Raw genomic sequence first — 27,179 nt, 5'->3', positions numbered from 1 at the left:
TATAACTTTATAGTGACTACTACATTCAAGCTGATTTCTTAGACAAATTTTTTTGTAACTGTTTGGAGCTTTTCTCCCCGAGCCTCCACTGAAAATGGGTCCTTGGGCCCAGTGGACTTTACCGGTCAACAGATGTCAATAATAATAATAATAGTAATAATGTTTACAGTAGTGAGGAAATTATTCTGTGTTTCTCAGCTTATAAACAAAGGTCATCTAGGTTCAAGGACGTCATTGTTCCACTGTATTCGCCATTCATCAGACCTGTCATTGAGTACAATGCCCTCTTTGGTATGTACCTAACCAAGCATATGCAACAATTGGAATGTCCCCAGAGGTTCTTCACTAAAAGAATACAAGGTGTAAGTAAAATGTCCTATGCAGAACACCTGAAGGCCCTATCCCTGTATTCTGTCTCCTACAGGTTTTAAGGGGAGATCTATACCTGGCATACAGGGCATTGTCAGACCCCACTCTGATGGACCTCCTGCATATCCACAAAACAAACAGCACTAGAATCACCTATTCTAAAGATTTAAACCTTGCCTTGATACAAACAAGACCTGCTGGAGAAACAGGTATATATATCCCAGAGACTACCCCATCTCTGGAATAGGCTCCCCATCTACGTGAAGCAGAGTTATTCCCCTAATCCAATGCAAGGGTAACTTGGACAACTGGATGGAGAACAGGAAATTCATTCCTGGATTGGCACCTGTATCTCTAATGGGTACAGTCAGCCTGTAAATGTTTCATCTCCCAGGCCCCTACTTACAAATGTTTCATCTCCTGAGCACCTGCTTATGCTTAAGAAGGTTACAAAAACTTGTCAGAGATTTGGGATGGATGGCTAGGCTTTAAAATGCCTTTGTGGTTGTTAGGTTCATAGGTGTTTACTAGGCTAAGTTAAGCAAACAGAAAGCTTAAGTGTCACTAAGAAACAGAACCAAATGGCTGTGAAGCATTATGTCTGCATTTGTATTGATCCACAGAATCTGAATAAAGTGATTTAAAGAGGGCATCATCCATTGTTTATGGTTGAGAAAGTGTTAAATATTAAGCTATTTTAAGTATCAGACAAAAATACAACTGTATACATCTAATGTGTCATTAGCAAGATTTAGCACACACTGTTCTGGAATTCCCAACACCTCAGTGAGCTGGTGGACAAGTAACTGAAAGCTTAAAAGTTGTAAACCTAAATGATGATCCAGACATAGAAAAAACTTGATGAGAGACTAATAGAGCTACTGTACAGATTGAGAAAGCCCAATTTTCATCCCACAGGAACTAGTATAAAATTAGAGTGGCAGGTCTGAAATATAAAAATCTTTCAAACTTCAGGAAAAAGTCAAAAGACTAGAAAGTGCTATTGCTAGATGACAAGCGTACATTAATGACATTTTGGGGAATAATGCAATAACTTAAAGTTTATACCTGTTGCAAACAGAAATTATGACATGCTTAAGATACCAGCAACCAAAACTTTCATGTTTAAGTTTTATATAATGTAAATAGCCAGCTGTTGCAGAAGGCTTTAAGTCACAATTCTATGAAGGTTACAGTATTTCCAAAAAATGGACATTTTTTAAATCCTTTTATTCTGATGAATAGATGTTGTACTCTCTTATGCTCTGTCAGTGCAGCAACCCCCCCCCCCCCAAGTCCCTAACTATTTTCATTCTGTTCGTATTAAGCAATACTAACAAAAACATCCACATCAGACTGATGATGCAAGTTTATGCAAGAGAGACAGACAGCCACCATACCTAATATGCAGAGGTGCCGGTTCAGCTAATGTGCTAGTACCTTCCTTAAAGGCCATTGCCGTGCAGTGAGGAGTGGTCTAGTGAGTATCCCTGCATCTCACACCAGAACAATATCTATTCTGGCTGCTGTTCTATGTCTCAGACTCTACAGCGACAAGGAGAGTGGCCTACACTTACCACAGCATCTCTCATCCCTTCTCCTGAAGACAGGTAAGTAGGCAGAGCCTTATCATTCTTTCCTTCTCCCTGCCAGCTTCAAAAGGTGCTTGATCCACTAATCAAACTTGGGTTGCCTGCGTCACAGTCTAGACTTCAAACCTCTACACTAAGACATCAGAAAGGAAAACTGGACTTGCTCTATAAGAGCCAGGAGCATTTACAGATGTGTAAAAGAGATATGCTCACAAGTAAAACAAATTGATTTTGTAACTCTACGGCAAAGAAGTACAATTAAAGACAGAACAGAGTACATTCAGAAAATCTTTGTACAAGGCACCTCAAAGATAAAAGAGGATGTAACATAATATACAAAAAGATAACCTTACAGTGAAATACAAATCAGCAAGGAACTATATATAGCAGGTAAGCAGAGTACAACATATTTACCACAGTAAAAACATTTCCTACAAGATTCTTTGAGTAATACAGCAGTAGCAAAGACAGAAAAAAAAAGTAAAAGAATTTCAGAGTCAGTAAAAATTCAGTGGTACAGAAAAAGTTACAGTGAAATACTGAACAGATCAAAGATTTTTAGGAAGGAAAATCAGTATTACTTTTTGTTGAACAAGGAAGTAAGTTTTGTCCAAGCCCTGATGTTTGAAATGGACAAGATTACAGTAACTAAGCATAGAATGATGCTTGAGAATGCGTCATAGAATGCTAAAATGCAAGAAAAGCACTATAAACATAATACATAGGTCCAGATCATCTTTGATATGATAAGTGGTATAAAGGTGTAATACATGAAATTCATACCATAATAAAAAAAGCAAATGCCAACCTACACAATACCATAAAGACCATGAAGGAAACTGCATAGATTTGCTTCAGTTCAAAGAAGCATTCTATTTAATCTGTGTATTGATGGAGCTGTCAGATACCAGAACAGCAGTGTATTAAATGCAGTGAAATCCATATTTCAGGGCAAGGCATACATGACATTATTGTATCAGACAATAAAAGTTAATAGTTTTGATAAAAAATAGAAGTTATGTTCTTACCATAACGTTCCATGTTAGTTGTCTTCTTCTCGCCTTCTTCTTGCTGGATGGGTTCGGAACCGACCTCGGCTCCGACTCGGCCACTCTAAAAGCTCGAGAGTTGGTTCCACCGGCTCGAGGCTCCCCCTATATCCCACAATGCTAGGCGTGAGTTACCTCAGATCTCGTTTGTAAGCTAACCCCAGCTTATAATAGTATCAGAATAACTATAAACAAAGTCCACCTCTAAAAACCAGGGAGAAAGAAGGGTGACCTACATCCTGATCCAGGAAATATGCACAACAGCATATGCCTAAGAAAAGAGGTGGTAGAAAGAGAGGTCACAATCACAACTCCTCTAGGTCTGTCCAGGCCAGGGGGGAGGAGGGTGGGACGCAAGAAGAAGGCGAGAAGAAGACAACTAACATGGAACGTTATGGTAAGAACATAACTTCTATATGTTAAGTTGTCTATCTCGCCTTCATTCTTGCTGGATGGGACCGTCCCTAGCACCTTGTCCCGGTGGCCTAACGGAACAGACTCCTGAGAACAGTGGAACCAAAGTTAGCTCTATGTCTAGAAGCTAAATCCAACTTATAATGAGAAATGAAAGTGTGAGGAGTAGCCCAAGTAGCCGCTGCACAAATGGTGTCAATAGGCAGTCTGTCTTGGAAGGCTATAGAAGTAGCCAAAGCTCTGGTGGAATGGGCCTTAGGTTTATTAGGCAGCTTTTGGTGTCTAATTTCATAAACAAGGGAAATCAGAGATGTTAGCCATCTAGATAATGATACCTTTGAAACTGAAAGTCCCTTTCTGCCTTCTGCATAGGAGACAAACAGCTGGTCAGATTTTCTAAATTGTTTTGTTCTATCCAAATAGTACCTTAACTGACGATGAACATCTAGCCAGTGTAATTTTTGTTCAGACCTATTGGAATATTCTGGAAAAAACACAGGAGGTCAATGCTTTGATTTAGGTTAGACGTCGAGGCTACCTTGGGCATAAAGGACGGGTTGGTTCGTAGGATACCCTGTCCTTATGGAACAACAGATAAGGAGGTCGACAGCTGAGTGCATGAAGTTCTGAAATTCTTCTAGCTGAAGTAATAGCTACCAGAAAGAGAGTCTTCCATGATAGCAATTTTAAAGAACAGGAGGCTGCAGGTTCGAAAGGGGAAAGAATCAAAGAAGTAAGAACTAAATTTAGGTCCCAAGGAGGAGGAGGATTTCTTATAGGAGGTCTGAGTAGAAAAACTCCTCTCAAAAAGGCTTTACAAAGCTTGTGGGACATTATGGCAGACTCTGAAATACCCACATGAAAGTTAGAAATAGCTGCCAATTGAACTTTAAGAGTAGAAGGAGATGAACCTGCATGGAAGAGTTCAGCTAGAAAATCAAGGACCATTTGGATGGAAGCAGTGAAAGGATCTATGTCCCTTCCTTGAGCCCAATATGTGAAGCGTTTCCACTTACTCAAATAAATCTTTCGAGTGGAAGATTTATGGGAAGCTATCAAAATATCTCGAACAGAGTGAGATAATTGAGGAAGCCTGGCTAAGGTTGGAACCGGAGGAACCAAGCAGTGAGGTTCAGACAGGGAAGGGAGCGATGAAACTGACCCGACTGATGGATCAAAAGATCTGGAACTAGGTCCAGATGCCAAGGTCGCTCCAATAGAAAACGATGTAGAAAGGGGAACCACACCTGTCGAGGCCAGTAAGGAGCAATGAGGATCAACGAGGCCTTCTGAGCGATAGCTTTCTGTATCACTTGAGAGATTAGTGGGAAGGGAGGAAATGCATACAGAAGTCCCCGGGGCCAAACTTGGACTAGAGCGTCTCTGCTGGGCTGGTCTGGTAAAGGGAATAGTGTGAAATAATCTCTGCACTTGCTGTTTTGGGGAGTAGCAAAAAGGTCGCAGCAAGGCTGACTCCACTTGAGAAAAATTTCTCTCACAACAGAGTCTTTCAGAGACCACTCGTGAGGCATGAGGATAGCTCTGCTCAACTTGTCCGCGATTTGATTGGACTTCCGGGATGTGCGTTGCTATCAGAAACCGCTGAGAAGAAATCGCCCATTGCCACAGTCTGAGTGCTTCTCGACACAGGGGGTAGGACCTGGTTCCGCCTTGTTTGTTGATATACCACACTACAGACATGTTGTCTGTCTGGATTGCAATCGCTCCCAAGGGAAGAGAGTCTTGAAGGGCTTGCAACGCTAAAAGCACTGCTCTCATCTCCAGAACATTTATGTGCAAGTGGCATTCGTCTGGTTGCCATGTGCCCTGGACAGTCCTGCCCTGATAATGCCCCCACCCGATCAGGGAGGCGTCCGTTGTCAGAGTAGCAACCGGAGGAAGGAACAAAGGGTCTTCCCAATAAGAGCTGAGGGGAAGACATCCACCACAGAAGATGATTTCTGCATGCCTGCGTAATCATAATGGTGTGGGACATCGGAAGTTGCTGGTATGACCATTGTGCAAAGAGCATCCATTGAAGGATTCTCATGTGGAATCTGGCTAATGGAAGCAGAGGTATGGCAGCCGCCATAATTCCCAACACTTTCAGAACTAACCTGGCTTTGATTCTGTTGTTGCTGAAGAGGAGTGAGACCAGTTTGTGTATGTCTGTTATTCTCTGATCTGTTAGTCTCAGACATGTTGACTGTGTCTAGATTTGCGCCTATAAAGGTAATAGTACGACAAGGCGACAAAACAGACTTTTCGCAATTTATTGAAATGCCTAACTTTTGACAAATGCGAAAGGTGTAATCCCTGGCCATTAGAAGAAGATGCTTGGTGGGAGCTGTGAGGAGCCAGTCGTCCAAATATGGAAACACCTGGAATCCTTGTCGTCTCAGGTGAGAAGCTACCACTGCCATGCATTTGGTAAACACCCGGGGGGCAGTGGTGAAACCAAAGGGCAGGGCCCTGAATTGAAAATGACTGGTTCCCAGCCTGAAGCGGAGGAATCTTCTGGAGTGTCTGTTCATTTTTATGTGATAGTACGCATCCTGAAGGTCTATAGAGCACATCCAGTTTTCTTTTCCCAAAAGGGGAAGGATGGACTGCAGCGTGACCATCCGAAATCTTGTTTTCTTGACCGACTTGTTCAAGATACTGAGATCCAAAATTGGTCTCCAGTCCCCTGTTTTCATTGGAACTAAAAAGAACCTGGAGTAGATTCCGGATCCTTGCTGGTCTGCTGGAACTGGCTGAATTGCTCTTTTTGCAAGCAGCTTTGAAATTTCCAAAGCTGCAATATCCCTTTGAGCGGGTGGAACATCTGGAAGGGATTTTTTTGATCGGTTTGGAATGCGAACAAAGGGAATGGAATAGCCTTCGAAATGATGGACTGTACCCACTTGTCTCGAGTTAGGGATAGCCAGGCTTCTGGGTACAGTGACAATCTTCCCCCGACTGCCTCCGAAGGTGGACAGTCGGGCAACACCTCAGGGATGCTGAAAGGGCTTATCGGAGAAAGTTTCTCGATTGCCCTGGTTCTGGACCCCCTGCCTCTAGGGCGACGTCTACCATTGTTGTTCCCCCCTCTGCCTCTGGCGGGGAACCGACTCTGTGCGTCAGGCGAAGTCCCTTGAGATTGTTTACGGAACCACATTTTCCCACTTTTCTGGCCTTTGGGGTAAGGCCTAGAAGGAGTAGAAAACGGACTCCGACGGCAGAAAGAGTCTTGCCATCAGTCTCGCACCTAGTCAAGGTTTCTTTCACTTGAGGACCAAAGAGAGATGATCCATCGAATGGGGAATTAGTGAAAGACGTTTTAAAGGGGTCCGCAAAATTGCATAGCCGCATCCAGGCATGCCTACGTAAGGCCACACCTGTCCCTGCGGCCCTGCTCGCTCCATCAGCCGCATAAGAAAGGAGGCGCATGGAGGAGTTGGCTATGGAGTTCAGGGTAGCCAGCTGAGTGTTCATCTTATCTTGAAAACCCGCAGCTGTAGGATCCTTCAACATGTCACTCGCTTCTTTGATCAAGTCCCTTTGAAGACGAGTAAAATGGCATAGGTAGTTCAGCGAATGCATTGCAAATGTCGCTGACGAGAACATCCGCTTCCCGTACCTGTCCATGGACCTAGATTCCTTGTTAGGTGGATGGACAGGTACTGAAGGATCAGCTAGTTCCTTCTTAGTGGCAGCAGCAACCACCATAGCATCCACAGAAACTCATTTTGTCAAAAACTGTTTGTCTGCTGGTGCCGTTATGAATTTTGAGGGTCTCCTGGGAGTGGGGTCCACCGAATCAGGAGCCGTCCATGCCTTTTGCTACCACCTGCATGAGGGGGTCAAAGGGGAGACACCCAGGAGGTGGAACGACGAGAGCCAAACGCCGCAAGGTACACAGATTGATCCTCCGAAGGGTTGAGGGCTGGCCAATTTCCGCTCTGCTTAAGGATTTCCAGAATCTCTGCAAAGGAGACATCTTCAGAAGGGGAACGGGGAACCCTCGGAATCCTCTAAATCTGTGTCAGAGGTGACGGACTCAGGTGAGTCTATGTGTTTCCTCTTACACTTTCTCTTCCGAGGGGCTCTTCTGCCAAAACAGGAGAGGCCTCGGAAGAGGATGAGATCCCCACGGGGATTCCTGAGGAGCTGGCTCTCTGCGGTCCGGGATGAGGGAGTGAGTCGACTTGACCTGAGGCACCGAAGAGGGGCGGACGGAGCCGACTGTGGGGTAGAACCAGGTTCTAACACACTCCGCATGACCTCGAACGCACCCCTGTCAGGCAGAGCCAGAGGTCCCGCCCGAAAGCTAAAACCTCCTCGGCACCGACAGTGATGGCTCCGAGGCCGATGTCGGTGCCGAACTTACCAGCGCCGAAGCCCCAAGAGGGGGAGCGGGGTCGGACAAGGGTCCGCTGCCACTCACCCTCGGGCCGACGATGGAAGTCCGGCGCCGAGATTCTTCCAAGGAAGAAATCGGAGCCGACGATGGAGCCGAAGACAATTGTGTCGGCTCCGACGCTACCACAGTCTCGGTTCCGAAATGACCCGGCTCCGAGCTCAACGGAGACGGAGGAGGAACATATTGATGGACAGGGGCAGGCATCGACTGATGAGTCGGGCTCTGAAGCATTTGGGCCAGTGCCTCGGACTTAAGAAGTCGACTCACTACCCTCTGAAGGTCATGATCCGACAGCCTCGATGACCTAGAGGAGTGAGATTTATGGCTCCATTCAGACAGCAGAGGAGATGCTGGAGCCGAATGAATGGAGCCAAGGGATGGTGACCTAGATCTCTTCCTAGATGTCGGCTCCGAAGGTCTGGTCGGAGCCGACAAGGGAATTTCTAATACCTCGGCTCCAGCCGGAGCCGAGGGAACCACAGAAACTGTAGACTGAGACTCATCGGCTCCAGCCGGAGCCGATGTAGACGGAGGTTTAGTAGCCTTAGGTCTCGGCTCAGTAGCTGGAGCCGAGGACCTAGAAGCCTTGGAGGGTTTCCCAGAGACAGAGAGGGAATCCTCAGGCTTGAGTAAACCTCTTAGGATCAATTTGTTCTTTCTTTCCTGCAGGACCCTGGGACTGAAGCCGTGGCATACAGCACAGGAGTCCTGCAGGTGCAAAGGCCCCAGGCAGTAGACACAAGAAGTGTGACCGTCTGTCAGAGACATTTTCTGACAGCACGCATCACACTTCTTGAAGCCTGAGACCTTTGTGTCTTTAGACATCTTAGAAAAAAAAAAAAAAGTGTAATCACACACACCCAGTCAAACACACTGATTACACCCTATCTTATTTTTAAACTCAAAAAATAAAACAACTATCAAAGGTTTTAATTTAAGAGAAAAGTACAGTTTTGTACCTACCATAAATGTAGATGTCCGAACTGGATAGCATCTGCAGTCATAACAAGTGGGTTGTCCTGTCGTCAGGCAGCCCTGCAGTCGGCCGGATTCCAAAGTCCGGGTCCGGCTTCGGCTGATGTCGCACTCCACCCGACGTCATCTCTGTTGGTCTTCGGGTATAAAAGCATCAGCCGACGCCATTTTCCTCAGTGTTTCTTGCCCCAGATGCCAGTAGCCCTCTTGCAGGGTAAAATTTGGATAGATGCCAATGTTTCCAAATAGATAGAGGTAAACACAACAATAAGCATATATGTACATATATACAAACAAATACACCATAAAAGACTCCCCAACAGCTAGCTATTAGGAGGGTAAACACCCTAGGAGTACCACAGAGGGAAGGAGGGTAATCCTGACTGCAGATGCTATCCAGTTCGGACATCTACATTTATGGTAGGTACAAAACTGTACTATGTCCTTCATGGATGCATCTGCAGTCATAACAAGTGGGTAGAATACCATAGCCAACTAGCGGAGGAGGATAAAGGTAGATTATGGTGTGTTTAGGATCCCTTGCAGTACAGCAGTGGCAAACCCTGCTCGGGATCTGGAATAAAGAGGCAAATTATAATGCTTGGCAAATGTATGCACGGAGGTCCAAGTAGCCGCCTCAATAATGTCTTTGGTTGCCACTCCTCGTAAGAAGGCTGTGGTAGTGGCTGTTGCCCTTGTAGAATGAGGTCTTATGTTCTGTGGAATTGGTTTTCCATGGAAGGAGTAACAGTATCGTATGCAATTTCCTATCCATTTGGAGATTGTCTGTTTGGAAATAGCTTTTCCTTCCCTTCCTGTTGCATAGGCTACAAAAAGTTGGTCAGTCTTTCTGCTATTTTTTGTTCTGTCCAAGTAGTAGCGTAGCTGTCTATGTACATCCAAGGTATGCAGTATTCTTTCATCTCTGTTTTGTGGGTTGGGAAAGAAGGTAGGTAGGTGGATTGCCTGGTTTAAAGATACTCTGGATACCACCTTAGGCATAAATGTAGGATTAGTCCTCAAGGACACTCTATCTTGGTGGAAGATTAGGAAGGGTTGCACTGCCATTAAGGCCTGTAGTTCTGAAACCCTCCTTGCTGAAGTAATTGCCAGTAGGAAAGCAGTTTTCCATGACAGGTGTTGTAGGTCTGCTGTTGCTGCTGGTTCAAAGGGTGCTAGTGTCAACTTTTCTAGCACAAAGTTTAAGTCCCAAGCTGGTAATGGTGGTTTCCTTGGAGGTTTTACATTCTTGATTCCTCTGAGGAACTGCCTGAGCAAAGGGTGCGAAAAACAGGAGGATCAAAGCTGTATTCTGCTGAAATAGCTGATGCATGTATCTTGATGGAGGAGTAGGACAGGCCTGAATGAAGAAGTTCGCCAGATACTCCAGAATGTTAGGCATATCTATGTTTGACACATCTTTTCCTCTTTCGGTACTCCAAATGACAAACCTTTTCCATTTTCCAGCATAGTTCTTTCTTGTTGAAGGTCTGCGTGCTTCAAGAATAATGTCTTTAACTCTTTGGGAAAGTTCTGGATTAGCTGCTGCTATGTGATGTTCCATGCAGTCAGTTGCAGCGTTTTAGGTTTGGATGTATGATGCTGTAGTTGTTCTGAGTTAACATCAAAGGCATCAGGGTATTGGCCACATGTTGTTCCGAGACATGCTCTTCAGTAGTGGGTACCAGTGTTGTCTTGGCCAGTTTGGGGCTATCAGGATTATCCTTGGACGTTCTTCCTTGATTTTTAGTAGTACCTTGTGTATCAAAGGAAGAGGTGGGAATGCATATGCTGTTAGGCCTTTCCAGTTGAAGGAGAGTGAGTCCACTTTCCATGCTAGTGGGTGGAATGTCCTTGTGCAGAATTTTTTGAGCTGGTGATTGAGAGGTGATGCGAATAGGTCTATCTGTGGCATTCCCCATTTCTTTGAGATGGTCTTGAAGATGTCCGGGTGCAGCTTCCATTCGGGGGCATCCGAAGTGGTTCTGCTTAGTATGTCTGCTAGAGTATTGTTTTTCCCCGGTACAAATATTGCCTGTAACTGAATGTTGTAGCTGAGTGCCAGGGTCCACAGCTCCAAGGTCATTCTGCATAGGGGGTATGAATGAGTGCCTCCCTGTTTGTTGATGTACCACATGACTGTGGTGTTGTCTGTCCTTATCATCAACTGGCCCTCTTTGAGGAATGGTTTGAACTTTTGGATTGCCAGTTTTACTGCCAGCATTTCTTTTAGATTGATGTGCAGGTGAAGTTGATCCTGTGTCCACAATCCTTGCACGCATTTGTCCAGCATGTGGGCCCCCATCCTAGGTCTGAAGCGTCTGTTGTGATGGTCTGGCTTGGTTGACATCTGCGGAAGGGCAGGCCTGGGTTTGACTGGCATGCCTGAGCCCACCATAGGAACTCCTGTTTTAAGCATGGAATTAGTGGGATTTCTGTTTCTAGACTGTGTCTGTGTTGGGACCATAAATTCTTTAGGTACCACTGTAGTTTCCTCATATGTAGTCTGGCAAATGGGACCAAGATTATGCATGATGCCATGAAGCCCAAGGCCTGTAGAAATTTTCTTGCTGTTAACTTGTTCAGTTTTGTTAGTGCCAAGAAGTAAAGAGGAAGTTCTTTTTGTTTTTCTGTAGTCAGGAATGCCATTTGTTGTACTGTGTCCAATTCCGCCCAAGAATGTCCTTGTTTGGGATGGTATCAGCCTTGACTTTTGTAAATTGACTGTGTATCCCAGTCCTTGTAGCAAGTAAATGACCCTTTGTAAATCTGTTGTCAGCTTGCTTTTGTTGTCCCCTTGTAGCAGGCAGTCGTCCAGGTATGGGTAAATTTGAATTCCCTGTAGCCTGCAATGGGCGATTACTGATGCCAGGCATTTTGTGAATACTCTGGGCAGTAGATAAGCCAAAGGGCAATGCTGAGAATTGATAGTGCTCTGATCCTGCAAGAAATCTGAGGTATCTTCTGCAGATTGGTCGAATGGGGACGTGCAGGTATGCCTCCTTGAGATCTAGAGTTACCAGCCAAGACTCCTTGCCCAGCATGGGAAGAAGTTGCTGTAGGGTCAGCATTTTGAATTTTGGGACAATGATGTATGTATTTAAGGTGGACAGGTCGAGAATAGGTCTCCAACTTTTTCCTTTCTTGGAACTAGGAATAGTCTGGAGTAGAACCCTTTCCTTGTTCTGCTGTTGGCACTCTTTCCACAGCTCTCATGTTTGCTAACTCCATTATGTGTAGAGCCTCTGTTTTTGATTTGGAGGTAGATTTGGCATTCCTCTTTTGACTGGTAAAGTGTGGAAGTGAAACCGGTAACCTTGATCTATGGTTTGTAAAATCCACTTGTCTTTTGTTATGTAGTGCCAGTTCTTTGAAAATAAGGTTAACTTTCCGCCTAGAGGAGCTGCTATTTGTTCCCTGGTAGGCGGATTTAGGATTAAGTCACTGTGGTTGTGCTGATGTAGTGGCAGTGGCTGTGTCTGTGCCTCTGTTGTTACCTTGCCACTGTCGTCCTCTGTAGGCACCTCCTCTGGATTGGTTTCTGCCTCTGGAACGTCTATTCCTGCCCCTTTGAAATTTTGTGGAGTCAGGAAAGGACCAATTTTGGCAGGCCAGTTCCTGCTAAACCTTGGGGTTGAACCTGCAAGAAATCTTTAACAGTTTGAACAGATTTTGCCTTTTCTTCCATTTTCTTCATAACCTGCTGGGCAGGTGTACCAAACAAACTTGTCTTGTCCATAGGAGCATCTAGCAACTTAGCTTTAACATGATCCGTAAAGCTTGTTCCTTTAGCCATGCATGCCTTCTTATCACTGTGCCTGTCATGGCTGATCTAAATGAAGCCTCCAGTGCATCATAGCCACATTTTAAGGAATGGTTGCTAACCTGTTGTATGTTATTTACCATCTCTAATACATATTTCTTATCAAGAGATTCATCAGTAGTTAGTTTTTAGTTAACTGATCAAGCATAAACTCTTGGTATTGTATCATGTGAAACTGACAGTTTAAAGCTCTAGCTGAGAGAGTAGCTGAAGTGTAGACCTTTTACCCCATCTGTCTAGTGACCTTGCTTCCCTTTCAGAAGGAATAGGGTTTTAGCTGTGGTCGGCTACTGCCTTGGGACCCTGGGATATAGTTTCTGGGTCTGCAAGTGGGGCCTTGTAAAGGTGGTGATGAGTATCTGGCACCCTGTAAAATCTGTCTGGTTTGGCAGGTGCTGGGGGTAAAGAATCTGGAGCGGAGCAAACATCATTGAAAGCATCATCCACCACAGAGAGAACAGGAGGTATAGCTAAGGGCCTGTGCTGTGGGAGGTGCAGAAAGGTCCTAAGTCTTTTTCTGGAGTCTGAAAAATCCTGTTGCTGCCATTGGAACTGTTCTCGCATGGCATGCAAGGTTTCCCCAAAGGAGAATTCTTCTGGTGGGGAAGCAGCTGGAATGGATTCTTCAGCATCAGAATCTTCAAAATTGGAGAAGGGAGCCTCAGGCTGGTCAGTTATGTCTGATTCATCAGCAGAATCATCAGAAGACACTGGCTCTGGTGGCTCTGCCCTAGGACGGTCATCAGGGGGATGAGAGGCCCTGTCTGGGTGAGATTGAGATCCTCTAATTAAAGAAATTAAATCTTCTGCCAAAGAAAGCATTTGAGAACTAGAAGAGGGCCTGGATGAGGGGGGTTTAACAGGCACTGATTTAGTAGTCTTGGCTGCTTTAGCCCTGGCGAAGGCCTTAATGGACATGGCTGCTGGAGGCCTAGCAGCACCACGTGCTGGGGTAGAGACATCCAAGGGGATGGTGTCTGATAAGTCAACCACCGTAGTGGGTAAAATTTCTGAGGTCGATTCAAGAATTGTAGCAGGGGCCTCAGTTGTAAGAATAGGTTCAGCTGTACTTTGAGCAGTTTTCTCGGTTTCGCCGAAACCGAGACACTCGCGGTTTGCTTTGCCGTGGTTTCGGCCGAAACCGCGGACCGCGAGTGTCGGTCTTTATCTTTGCGTTTTTTGGAAGATTGGGTAGTCGGAGGATCCGACGGCATAATGTACGCAAAATCAGTACCGAAAAACTGTTCTGCAAACTCCGACCGACGCCTAAGCGTTGTCGGTTGAAAGAGGCACAGGCGAACAGGCTGCTACGTCGTGGGCTGGGCCTAAACAAGGCAGACAGTAAGAGTGGAAATCTTTATGAGGTATTTGTTTCCCACAGGTTAAACAATTGTTAACTTTTTCTGACATCGGCTGAGGCAAGAAAGAGTCCCCAACGTGGTACTTAGCTTTAGAAGTCTTTGAAGTAGTATTCGTAGAAGTAATCTCTGGATCCGACCGACCGGCACTTGCGAACAGCTTCTGCTTCGGGCGCCACGCGGCAAGAAAGACTGAGGAAAATGGCGTCGGCTGATGCTTTTATACCCGAAGACCAACAGAGATGACGTCGGGTGGAGTGCGACATCAGCCGAAGCCGGACCCGGACTTTGGAATCCGGCCGACTGCAGGGCTGCCTGACGACAGGACAACCCACTTGTTATGACTGCAGATGCATCCATGAAGGACATCAACACACACACACCACTAGGGAATGGAAGAAGAAGGCCTGAAGGCCCGAGGGAAGAACTTATAAGTTCTTGTTGGGAAGAAACGGGATTTTAGAGAAAAAAGGGAGAGAATTCCACTAAACTAAGGGAAACAAGAGTTAAAATTAAAAATAAAGGGGTTTAAGTATACTAACTTTACTGAAAGTTTACTCACCAAGAAGCCGGTAGAAAACCAACACCTCGATCGCTGTAGCGGCAAACGAGATCTGTGGTAACTCACGCCTAGCATTGTGGGATATAAGGGGAGCCTCGAGCCGGTGGAACCAACTCTCGAGCTTTTAGAGTGGCCGAGTCGGAGCCGAGGTCGGCTCCGAACCTATTCAGCAAGAATGAAGGCGAGATAGACAACTTAACATCTAGAAGTTTAAACATGTAGCTAGAAGTCATTCTTGCTCTCAATTAAATGGACAAGCAAGAGCGAGAGATCCATTCAGGCAATAAAAAATATGTTGAAAAAGATCACTAGCTGCGCAGATTATTTATCTTGCAATTTTGGGCTACTGGAATACTCCGCAGCAAAGACCCAGTCTCTAACCAGTCTGGTCAATGATGGGAAGAAAGCTGTTTCATCAAGTTGCCCAGCACTCTTACAAAAGTACAGTTTTGTACCTACCATAAATGTAGATGTTCGAGTGTTCACCCTGCTGCAGTCATCACACTTGGGTTATCCTGTCGTCAGGCGGTCCCGCAGTCAGTCGGATTTCCAAAGTCTTGGTCCGACATCGGTTGCTGTCACCTCATCCCTGACGTCAGTGCGCCAGGGGTATATATATTGCAACCAACGCCATTTTCTTCAGTTTTTCTTGCCCCAAATGTCAGGTGCCCCCAAAAGGGTGATCCAAATTAGTACCAAAAGGTGTGAACACTGTACAGACACAAAATCCCTTCAGCTATAAACAAATACATCAGTAAGGCATAGCAAAGATTTAGCCAGTAGATCAGAAGTGTTGGAGGGAGGGTAACCTGGACTGCAGCAGGGTGAACACTCGAACATCTACATTTATGGTAGGTACAAAACTGTGCTATGTTCATCGTGTTACCCTGCTACAGTCATCACACTTGGGTAGAGTCCCAAAGCTAAGGTAGGGTGGAGGCATCATAGAGGGTTAGTGGAGGCAATGAGGCCCTGCAGAACTGCAGTGGCAAAGCCTGCCCTGGACTTAGAATAAAGAGGTAAGTGATAGTGTTTGGTGAAGGTGTGTACAGAACTCTAAGCTGCAGCTTCTAAAATTTCCTTGGTAGGAATCCCCCTGAGAAAGGCTGTAGAGGTAGCTGTTACCCTGGTAGAGTGGGATCTAATGGTAGGGGGAACTGGCTTCCCGTGATGGGTATAGCAGAATCGTATGCAATGGCCTATCCATTTAGAAATGGTTTGCTTGGATATGGCCCTCCCTTGAGAAGCTGTAGCATAGGAAACAAAGAGCTGGTCAGTTTTTCTGAAAGCCTTAGTTTTATCCAAGTGGTAACGAAGCTGCCTGTGAATGTCCAAGGAGTGCAGGAGTCTCTCACCTTTGTTTTGTGGATTGGGGAAGAAAGTGGGTAGGTGGATGGTTTGATTTAAAGCTACACTGGAAACCACCTTAGGCATGAAGGAAGGATTAGTTTGTAGAGAAACTCTGTCTTGATGAAAAATGGGGAAAGGTTCCACTGCCATAAGTGCCTGTAATTCTGAGACTCTCCTAGCAGAAGTTATTACCAGGAGCAGGGCAGTCTTCCAAGATAGGAACTGAAGGTCTGCAGAAAAAGCTGGTTCAAAGGGAGGTAGCGTTAGTTTTTCCAGAACAAAGTTGAGGTCCCATGTTGGTGTAGGAGCTCTTCTAGGTGGTCTAATGTTTTTTGCCCCTCTGAGGAACTGCCTTAGGAGAGGATTTGAAAATAAAGGTGGATTTGTGTCGTAGTGAGCTGAAATAGCTGATGCATGGATCTTAATTGAGGAGAAGGAAAGTCCTTTATGCAACATCTCAGCTAAATACTGCAGAATGTGAGGCATATGAGGCTGAGTTGTGTCTTGGCCTTTAGCTTGGTTCCAAGCAGAAAACCTTTTCCATTTGTCCGAGTAAGCCTTCCTGGTGCTTGGCCTCCTGGCTTCTAGAATAACATCCAGTACTGATGTGAAAGAGGTGCAAGTTGGATACTTAATTGATTTGCCATGCAGCCAGGTTTAAGGTTTTGATCTGGCTGTGTAGAATCTGCTTGTTCTGCTGCATGAGCAAATGAGGTATTTGAGGCAATATCCATGGTGGGCTGTGAGCCATATTCTTCAGTAGCGGGTACCAGTACTGGCGTGGCCAGTCTGGAGCTCTGAGAATCATTCGAGGTTTCTCCTTTTTGACCTTCAAAAGTACCTTTGTGAGAAGAGGCAATGGAGGAAAGGCATATGCTGTCATGTTTTTCCAACTGAAGGAGAGAGCGTCCACTTTCCAAGCTTGTTGGTGGCATGTCCTTGTACAAAATTTTGTCAGCTGGTAGTTTTGAGGACTGGCAAACAGGTCTATATTTGGTAGACCCCATCTTTGAGTTATCATTGTAAATATTTGTGGGTCTAGCTTCCACTCGTGGGGATCTTTGATGTTTCTGCTTAGGTCGTCTGCCAATGTGTTTTTCTGTCCTGGCAGGAATTGAGCTTGTAACTGGACTTGGTAGGCCAGAGCTGTGTTCCATAAGATTATTGCTTGCCTGCAAAGAGGGTAGGAATGTGTGCCCCCTTGTTTGTTTAAGTACCAAATTACTGTGGTGTTGTCCGTCTTTATTGCAAGTTGTCCTGACTGTAGTAGATCCTTGAAGGCTGTCAGAGCTTTCTGTACAGCTAGCATCTCTTTTTGGTTTATGTGCAGTTTTCTTTGTTCTGCAGTCCATAGGCCTTGAATACATTGCCCTGCCATGTGTGCCCCCCAGGCATAGTCTGAAGAATCTGTTGTGATAGTTTGCCTGGGTGGGGGCAAGGCGAAAGGCTGACCCTTGTTGAGGTGACATGCCTGTGCCCACCATAAAAATTCCTGTTGAAGGCAGGGAATGAGAGATATCACTGTGTCCAAGCTGTGGCTGTGTTGAGACCATACGCTTTTTAGGTACCATTGTAATTTCCTCATATGCATTTTTGCAAATGATATTATCAGAATGCAAGATGCCATGAAACCCAAAGCCTGCAGAATTTTTCTTGCAGTTAATTGGGTCTTTGTTGCCATTGTCTTGAAATATTGAGTCAGTTGTAATTGCTTGTCTGGTGTAAGATAAGCCTTCTGGGCCGTTGTGTCCAAGCTGGCACCCAGGAATGTCATTTTTTGTGAGGGTACTAGTTTTGACTTCTTTTCGTTTACTGTGTACCCCAGACAATTTAGTAGATGCTTCACAAATGCCATATGTTGTAGGAGAATGTCTTTTCTTTCTGCTTGGATGAGGCAGTCGTCCAGGTATGGATATATTTGAATTCCTCTTTGTCTGCAGTATGCAATTACTGGTGCCAGGCATTTTGTGAATACTCTGGGCACAGTAGATAAGCCAAAGGGCAGTGCAGAGAATTGATAATGGGTTGAACCTGCAATGAAACGGAGGTATCTTCTGCAACTTTGCCTGATAGGGACATGCAGGTATGCCTCCTTGAGGTCCAACGTTACCAGCCATGCTTCCATGCCCAACATGGGAAGTAGCTGCTGTAGTGTTAGCATCTTGGATTTGGGAACTTGTAAGTACGTGTTTAGAATTGAAAGGTCCAGAATTGGTCTCCAAGCATTTTCTTTTCTGGGTACTAGGAAGAGTCTTGAGTAAAATCCTTGGCCTTGATCTTGAGTTGGTACCCTTTGAATGGCTCTCATGGCCATGAGAGCTGCAATTTGTTCTTAAGCCTCTGCCCTTTGATTTTGTGGCAGGTTTGGCATTCCTCTTTTTATTGGCAAGGTGTGGAAGTGGAATCTGTATCCTCGTAAAATTATGTCTAGGACCCATTTGTCCTTTGTGACCATGTGCCAGTTGTCTGCAAATAGTGCTAGTTTTCCCTCCAGGGGGGCTGACAAAAGAGCTTTGTTTGGCCAGCTGAGGTGCAAGTCATTGAGTTTGCCTTCTGGTGGATTGAGACCTGTCTTCTCCTCCCTTCTGGGTTGGAGTGCCCCATTGGCGAGGTTTATACTGAGCTTGTGGTTGTCCTCTGCCCCTTGGGCGCCTGTATTTACCCCTCTGCGGCCTGTCAGTGGCTGGAAAGGACCAATTTTTTGTTGGCCAGTTTCTGCTGAAGCGATGGGGTTGTACTTGTAGGAAATCTTTGACTGTTTGCATTGATTTTGCCTTATCTTCCATTTTCTTTAAAACTTCTGCTTTAACACCAAAAAGAACATCCTGCTGTAAGGGAGCATCCAGTAGTTTTGCTTTAACATGATCAGGCAGACTTTGTTCCTTTAACCAGGCATGCCTACGTATAACTGATCCAGTGACAGCTGCTCTGCAGGAGGCCTCTAAAGAATCAAACCCACATTGTAAGGTATGTTTGCCCACCTGCTCGGTGGCGTGCAACAAATCCTGTACTTCTTTCAATTCAGATTGTTGAGGGAGGGTGGTTATCTTTTGTTTTAACTAAGAGATCAGAAATTGCTGATCCTTAAGCATATGAAATTGACAGTTTAATGCTCTCATAGCTAAAGTGGCTGAGGTGTAAACCTTTTCCCCCCATCTGTCTAGTGCTCTTGAATCCCTTTCAGAAGGTACTGGATTTTTAGCCATGGAAGCCTTAGCCCCCTTGGGACCCTGGGAGATAGTCTCTGGGTCAGCTACTGGGCTTTTGTAAAGGAATTTGTGGGAATCAGGTACTCTGTAGAATCTGTCAGGCTTGGCCGGGGCAGGAGGTAGAGAGTCAGGGTTGAAACTGGATTCTAAATAGACATCATCCACAATGTCCAAAACAGGAGGGATGGCTAGGGGTCTGTGTTGGGGGAGTAAAAGAAACTCTCTGAGCCTTTTCTTGGAATCAGAGTAGTCCTGACCTTCCCAGTGAAAATGTTCCCTCATAGTGTGTAAAGTTTCCCCAAAAGAGTAGTCTTCTGGAGAGGAAGCTGAGGGAATAGAGTCCTCAACATCAGAATCTTCATAAGGAGAGAAGGAAAAGTCTTGGTCCTCAGAGGAATCCGAAGAAACAGACAGTTGTTCAGAGGAAGCAGAATCTTCCTCTTTTCTAGGCCTTTTGTCAGGAGGAGGCTGAGAACCCCTGATAAGAGAAATCAAATCTTCAGCCATCTTGAGCATCTGTTTCTTAGGCATAGGGCATTGAACAGGAGACTGAAGTGAAGCCTTTTTCGATTTTAGAAGGAGTCTTCGACTTGGAAAACGTTTTGACTGTAAGAGTCGTCGGTCTGAAAACACCTTCAGAAACCGATGGCGTTTCAGAAGCACCGACGTCCTTGGAAGGTAAATCGTCGGAAGGGCCTGAAGTAAAAGGCTGCATCGGCCTAGTACATTCCGTCAAAATATCTGTAGCGGTCTCGGGTTCCAGAACTGCGGTAGTCAGAGGCTGCGTCGGAGCCTCACTGATAACCGGAGAACCGGAGACCGGATAAACCGAGGCCTCGGAATCGGGCTTAGGCCTGGGCTGTCGGTCCTTGTCCCTGCTCTTTTTGTGCACACAGGTAGTCGATAGCTCCGACGGCATGGTGTAATTAAATTTTCTACCAAAAAAGTGTTGTGCGAAATCAAATCATCTTTTAATAGTACGTTTATTAAATCTAGCACAAAAACGACAAGAAGTGACATCGTGATCAGGGCCTAGGCAAGGTATGCAATAAGAATGAAAATCCTTATGAGGTATTTGCTTCCCACAAGAAATACAATTGTTAACTTTTTCTGACATTGGTCTGAGGCAAGAAAAGTTTTCCCAATGGGGTACTTAGCTTTATAGAAGACTTCGGTCTGAAATTCGAATTCGAAAATCTCAGGAGTCGGCCGACCGGCACTTGCGAACTGCTTCTGCTTCGGGCACCGCGCAGCAAGAAAGACTGGAGAAAATGGCGTCGGTTGCAATATATATATCCCTGGCACACTGACGTCAGGGATGAGGCGACAGCAACCGACGTCGGACCAAGACTTTGGAAATCCGGCTGACTGCGGGACCGTCTGACGACAGGATAACCCAAGTGTGATGACTGCAGTAGGGTAACACGATGAACATCTTGTATTGCATGGAGCGCTGTGATTAAGCTCAAATACTTTTTAAAAGACAGCCTAGTTAAGTGCTACTCTACAGTGACAAGATTTTAACAATACTTTTGTTAAACAACCCTCTGAGCTCTGTTAAGATCATGTCTGGTGCTAAGCACTAATAGTGAACAGTGCCAGCCAAATTAGCAAGAAGGCCAGAAAGCTACCACTCCTGCTATGCAGAGATGCTGGCTTCAGCAACAGAGGCTTTACACTAATGTGCTAGCACCCTCCTTAAAGGCCACTTTGTTCCAGCTTTGTTTCTGCCTCCTGTCTTAATTGGGCTCGGTCAAAACAGAAGTACTTCTCTGACACAGAGAATAGGCAAAGATGTCTCCTGGGGCTGCTTAGAACCACTGCCCCACTACTTCACTGGCTGTAAATGCCAGCAGAACACTTTCTGGTTTTTTTTGTTTGTTTGTCCTGTTTTCTCTTTACTAGTAGTACATGGAGTAGATAAATCTCCACTGAAACCCTACCTTATGTGTTCACAACATGGATGCAAAGATTCATCTCAAGAGCGAATGGCATTCGTGTCTTGAACATAAAATAAGAAGGATACAGTTAAAGACCTGGTCATAGTCCTATATATGGCATACCACCTAGGAAAGCAATGCTTATGATTTAGAACAAAAGTGCAAACATTTCTCGATAAAATCATGGAAAGTAGAAACCACTATACAAAGTTTTAAAAAATGTTATGAATGCAGGAACTCCATGTAACTCTACCTACACACACACACACACACACACACACACACACACACACACACACACACACACACACACACACAGACAGCTATGTATCATAACCATCTCCAAGGTTGCCATTATTCAGTGAAAAGGCAAATGGCCAATTGAATTTGCATTTCTCCTTTCTCTAACTTCAGAATGTGAAAAACAAATTTTTCAAAACAGTGTAGTTGAAAATATTTGAATCAAGAAACATGTAATCTCCGTGGTGTCCCCTAAATCTGAAATAACCCAATATACAGGTATAGTGAGTCCAAAACAAAACAGTGTAAGAAACTTCTCTGTGTAGAAGTTTTCAATTCCTGTACGTCTAGTTAATCACTATATTAAAAAAACAGAAAAACGTCAGAAAATGGTAGTAGAAGTAAAAGTAGAGAACTTCTGGGTCCTGTCTTCTTTCTCCATTTTATCAGTTTGTATCTGATGTGCTTCTGAATCAAGTACAGCTGTTCTGTAAATGTGTAACATCAATGTGTAATCTCAAACATACCCTATATCAACAGAAAAAGCAACTGTCCTACCTAGTGTGAGTTTTCCTCGTATGTGATGCCCCACCCATATGCAGCTAACAAATCCCCAAAACATTCATTAAACATTATTAAAAAGCACAGAAAAGTAAACTCAAAGGAACAAACCGTACAACCAAATAATGGGCAAGGCATGCTATATTTTAGGCAAGCGAACGTCCTAAAAATTCTAGGCTAACATCTAGTCTGAAAATTAAAGATATTATACTTGATGTATTTTTTTTTTAAAGTGTATCTCTTACACATTGAAGACAATAATGTCTTGATTCCTAGCAATATATTCACTGCTGACATTAAAACATCACAGCTACCAAGAATCCCCATAACATGCAGATGGGTATGTTTTACAATTATTCTCTTGAACAGACTGCTACAAAAATGCCATTCAGACTTAACCAGACACTGTTAATTTTTCTGCCATGACAAAGATAATGCAGTCATTGCAATACATCCTACTGATGCCTAAAATGAAAGTGGACTTAAGTTACCAGCACTTTAATTTTATTTATTTATTTTCTCAGACTACTGCTACATAGGTCCAGAGTCAATATACAGTTAAAACAATAAGAAATAGACAAGGCATCATGCAGCTACACAAGATGTGAAGGTAAGAGCTGCCTTAGGTCTTGTATTTACTGGAATATAGGGAGACATACTGTCAGTTAATGTAGGCTTTACAATCACTTTTTATGGAAGGAGAACTGGAATGTCATGATGAAAACATATAAAAAAAAGCTGCAATGTGATCACTGGTATTACCTGCAACCATCAGTAGAAAAACTACATTTAGCCTGTTAAGAGAATTAGTCACTTTAAATGTCAGTGAAAGATGGAGAAGTTCAATAAATGCTTTATAAAAAAAAACTGATCATGTACATAGAGCGGGCTGTGTCTTACCTCTCCCTGCTCCTCTGCATATCCAAGACCGTCTGGCTAAACACAGTGGTCCCAGCCATTGTCCTGTAATTTAAGTGCAGCTCAGTTCAGGCCGCTAATGCTTACCCAGTATGACTGCACTCCTGTGTATGAGGTCATAATACCACTCTCCCTGCAATTACATAAAAGAGAGCATCACTGCATAAATATACAGTATGTATTGTTGTATATATACACGTTACAAAAATGTTTCTTTGTTCAAGCTACTATTCATGTTTCACATGTGCTCTTCTCTACTGCTGCTTAACAGAACCCAAAAGTAGTAAAACACTCTGAATCACTCTATAAAATAAATATAGCACAGTTTCTGTGGTTATCATCCTCATTTGCTTAGTCAAAAGTTATGTAAATGTATTAATTCTTTCAATGATGTAGCTTTTGAGCAAGCACCTCCTCATTGTTTTAGTATTTTCTTCATTATATACTTCATATTGCTGCTCATGAAAACCGAAAAAGATGTAATGCATCCTCCTGCCACACCCTCAAAAGTGAATCCTTTTTTCCTCACAAAAATTTTACTCTGAATAATAACATACCATTTTTTTAATGGTATACAAATATAGCATGTAACTGTACTGGGCTGGAATGTATCAAAATAAACATACCAGTCCTATACAATTCACAAATAGTTATCAAATATGGAGTACCTCCTGCTGAGCAACTGTGTACTAGGGACACACTAGGTTTGCTGAGAATATGCTAATGGTGTCAGGTAGGCTCTTGCATGATTCATAAAAACACAATGGTATAAAATTATGCTTAATACTTAACATGATCAGTTATCAAAAAATGATGTGCTGTCCAGAATAATGTGGCAGACAATGACAACAGCTTCTGAAGGAATATTATCAAACATAAGGTATTAAAATAAGAACCTAAACACAACACAGCAATACCACAATATGGTGCAAACAAGCACTATACTACAGCAACACCCACTTCACACACCAACTGGTCATATCAGGAGGACCCTGCAGATTAAAAGTAACATACTACTAGATCCACTTCCATGAATGAGATGGCAATCAGCTATGTTCTGCATGCAGGGTAACAGCATGTGAATCTGTTTCCCATCACTGTGGAAAGTACAGTTGTGTAAAATCTTACCATAACGGCAGATGTCCTTGCCTTCACTCTTGCAGTATTCTTAACATATGGGGATTCCCTGCCATGGAAGCCAAACATCACAGACAGTCTTCCAGAGGCTACTTTTGCTTTAAGGTATGCTGAATGTCGTCCAAACACTCTTTGTGTAGCAGAGGACATAAAGGTGACGTTCAGGCCTACCATAATCAGAAGGGATTACTTCAGTAGAAACATCAGTCCAAAGAACCATGAAGTAATCTGTACATCCAGGAAGGCAAAGAGAGATAGCAAATACTGTAGCAGCGAAGACAAGGGCATCTACCGTTATGCTAAGATTTTACATAACTGTATTATATTCTTACATTCACTGCTGCAGTATTCTTAACATATGGAAGAGTGCCAAAGCTCAAGAGGAAACATGAGGGGGGGGGGGCAGAAGAGTCCCATAAGAAGCCCAAATCAGCCCTAGCTCTAGAGATACCATCCAACTTGTAGTGCTTGGTAAAGGTATGCATAGAAGTCCAGGTAGCTGCTTCATGAACAGAATTAGTTTCTAAGCCCTTGGAAAAAGCACGAGAAGAAGCCACAGCTCTAGTGGAATGAGGCATAATTGAAGAAGGGAGGCTCTTGCCATGAAAAGTGTAACAAAAGGAAATAGCCTTAATAATCCAAGAAGAAATAGTTTGCTAGATACAGCAAGCCCCAAAGATTTAGGATGAAAAGAAATAAATAACTGATCAGATTTTCTAAAAGCCTTAGTCTTATCCAAATAAACATTGAGTTGCCTATGTACATCCAAAGTATGCAGCACCCTCTCTCTGTCAGACTGCAGAGAGGGGAAAAGAGTAGGTAGATTAAGACACTGATTAAGTGATAGCTCATTAATCATCTTAGGCATAAAAGAAGGGTTAGTGCACAAAGACACCCTGACCTCATGAAAGATCAAAAAAGGAAGACAAGTCATAAGGGCCTGTAACTCGGCTGCCCGTCTGGCAAAAGTAACAGCTAACAAAAGAACAGTCTTCCAGGAACAATGTTGCAAGGAAGCTGAAGAAGCAGGCTCAAAAGGAGCCTGAGTCAACCTCTCAAAAAAAAAATTAAGATCACAGGGAGGAGGAACGGGTTTCCTGGGAGGTCTAATATTAAGGATGCCTTTAAGAAACTGTTTCACCTCAAATCTAGAAGCTAAAGAAGGAAAAAAAGGCAGACAAGCAGAGATAGCTGATAAGTGGGCCTTAACAGAAGAACAGGCCAAACCAGCATTGAGCAACTCACACAACAGGACTTGAGGCGCGTCCTCAGGAAAAGGTGTCTATTAGGAATCAAAATCCTATCACCCAAGGTGTCAGCTGAAGCACAAACAGGTGGCGATGGATGAGAGATGCCTTGTATTGTGTGATTAGATCTACCTTGTGAGGTAACTTGTGATGATTACTTCTGCATCTAGCTAGGGACAGAGGGAACCAGTGCTACTGTGGCCAAAAAGGAGGCACCAACAAGAGTTTGGGAGCATCCTGTTGAATCTTGAACAGGATTTTCAGAATGAGAGAAAGAGGATGGAATGCATAAAGAAACATCCCCATCCAAGAAAATGATAAGACATCCACCTTCCACCCGAGAGGACATGGGACTCCAGCACAAAACAGAGGAAATTATCTGTTTAGAGGGGTGACAAAAAGATCCACTTGAGTACCCTACTGGTGGATAATGTCCAGAAACACATCCCCATGAAGCATCCATTCATGGGACTGAGTTAAGGACCTGCTCGAGTATCTGCCACAACTTTCTGATTGGAAGGGATATAAACTGCCTGAAGAGTCACTTGATACTTGACAGCAAAATCCCATACCAGAAGTGCTAACCGGCAAAGCTGATAAGATCTCATTCCTCCCTGTTTGTTGATATAACACATCACAGTGGTAATATCTGTGAATACCTTGAGAGGCCCTGGAGAGAAAAGAGGATGAAAGGCCTGAAAATCCAGCAGAAGAGCTCTCATTTCTTTGACACTGATGTACTCCTTCTGCTGATGAGGCAACCACACCCTTTGTACCTTTAGGGAGCCAAATGTCATCCCCTCCATCCCATATCTGAAGCGTCTGTGAACAATTCCTGAGACAAAGAGGGGGATGAAAAGGGATCCCTGGATTCAGAGACAACCGCTGAATCCACCAGTGAAGTTCTTGTCTGGGGCAAGGAAGAAGAGAAACTACAAAGTCTAGAGGATGTGCATGTTGAAGCCAAACTGACTTCAGAAACCACACTGAAACTTACTCATGTGAAGTTTGGCCAGAGGGAGCATTGGAATGGTGGATGCCATGAAACCCAGAGCTCTCAGAAACTCCCTGGCAGTAATGGGAGCCAGAGGAGGAAGAAGAGTCTGAAAGAATGAAATGAGAGTTAAGGCCTTTGGAGGAGGCAGGGATGGAAGCAGTGGCAACGTCTGAATCATGTAAATCAGAAAACATGATCATGAGAAGGAGTTAAAGAAGACTTTTTGAAATTTATAGTAAACCCCCGGCTTTGAAGAATGGAAATGGCAAAATAAAGAGTTAGCAAAAGGGTCTCTGGAGAGGACAGCTGAATCAGCAGGTTGTCTAAATAAGGAAATAGTTGGATCCCTTGAAGCCTGCAAAAAGCAATCACAGGAGCAAGGCATTTGGTGAACACTCTTGGGCCAGTAGAAAGGCCAAGGGACAAAGCAGAAAACTGAAAATGCCAGGAAGCAACAGAGAAATTCAAAAACTTCCTGAAAAGAGGATGGGTCGGAATATGGAGATAAGCATCCTTGAGATCCGGAGACACCATGTAGGCTTAAGGGAGCAAGAGAGGAAACAGAATCTGAAGGGACAATATCTGAAAGGAAGGCAAGTGTTTAGACGAGAGAGATGTAGAATAAGTTTCCAAGTGCCCTCTTTTCTGGGTACTAGAAACAGTCTGGAGTAGAACTCTTTACCCCTGTGAGACACAGGCACCTCTTAAATAGTACCCTGAGTCAAGAGATTTTGAAGAACCTCTGAGGAAAAAAGGGAAGTTTTTCCTGAGAAGGCTGAGGAATGCCCATAAAAGGAGGATGCGATTTACACAACATGAAGTGCCCCTGATGAATGATTGACAGAACCCAAGAATCCTGAGTGAGCTGATGCCAAACGGGATGAGAAAGAGAAATGTGGCTGGGAAGCGATGGATAGTCATGTACCTGGTTTGTCTGGAAAGGAAGGCTTCAAAGTCCTTGAAAACCGAGTAGCCTTAGCAACAGGAGCCCGTTTGCCACTCTTTCTACCTTTAGTAGAAGGCCAGGATTGCC

The 27,179-nt window shown here is 44.2% G+C and overlaps 1 protein-coding gene across 1 annotated transcript in view; it reads right to left on the bottom strand.

Moving 5' to 3' along the window:
- LOC122805110 overlaps window positions 1-27,179 on the bottom strand; it is an 807,491-nt gene that overhangs the window by 394,794 nt on the left and 385,518 nt on the right. Inside the window, exon 2 of the mRNA XM_044075326.1 lies at window positions 22,748-22,898. Within this exon, the coding sequence (XP_043931261.1) occupies window positions 22,748-22,806 (59 nt within the window). The 5' untranslated portion in view covers window positions 22,807-22,898. The remainder of the gene's footprint in view (window positions 1-22,747; window positions 22,899-27,179) is intronic.

The sequence above is a fragment of the Protopterus annectens genome, chromosome 1.part0 (genome assembly GCF_019279795.1).
Source record: "Protopterus annectens isolate FY-2018-M chromosome 1.part0, PAN1.0, whole genome shotgun sequence".
In the NCBI taxonomy this organism is placed as follows: domain Eukaryota; kingdom Metazoa; phylum Chordata; order Ceratodontiformes; family Protopteridae; genus Protopterus; species Protopterus annectens.
This window is presented reverse-complemented; position numbering and strand designations above follow the sequence as displayed.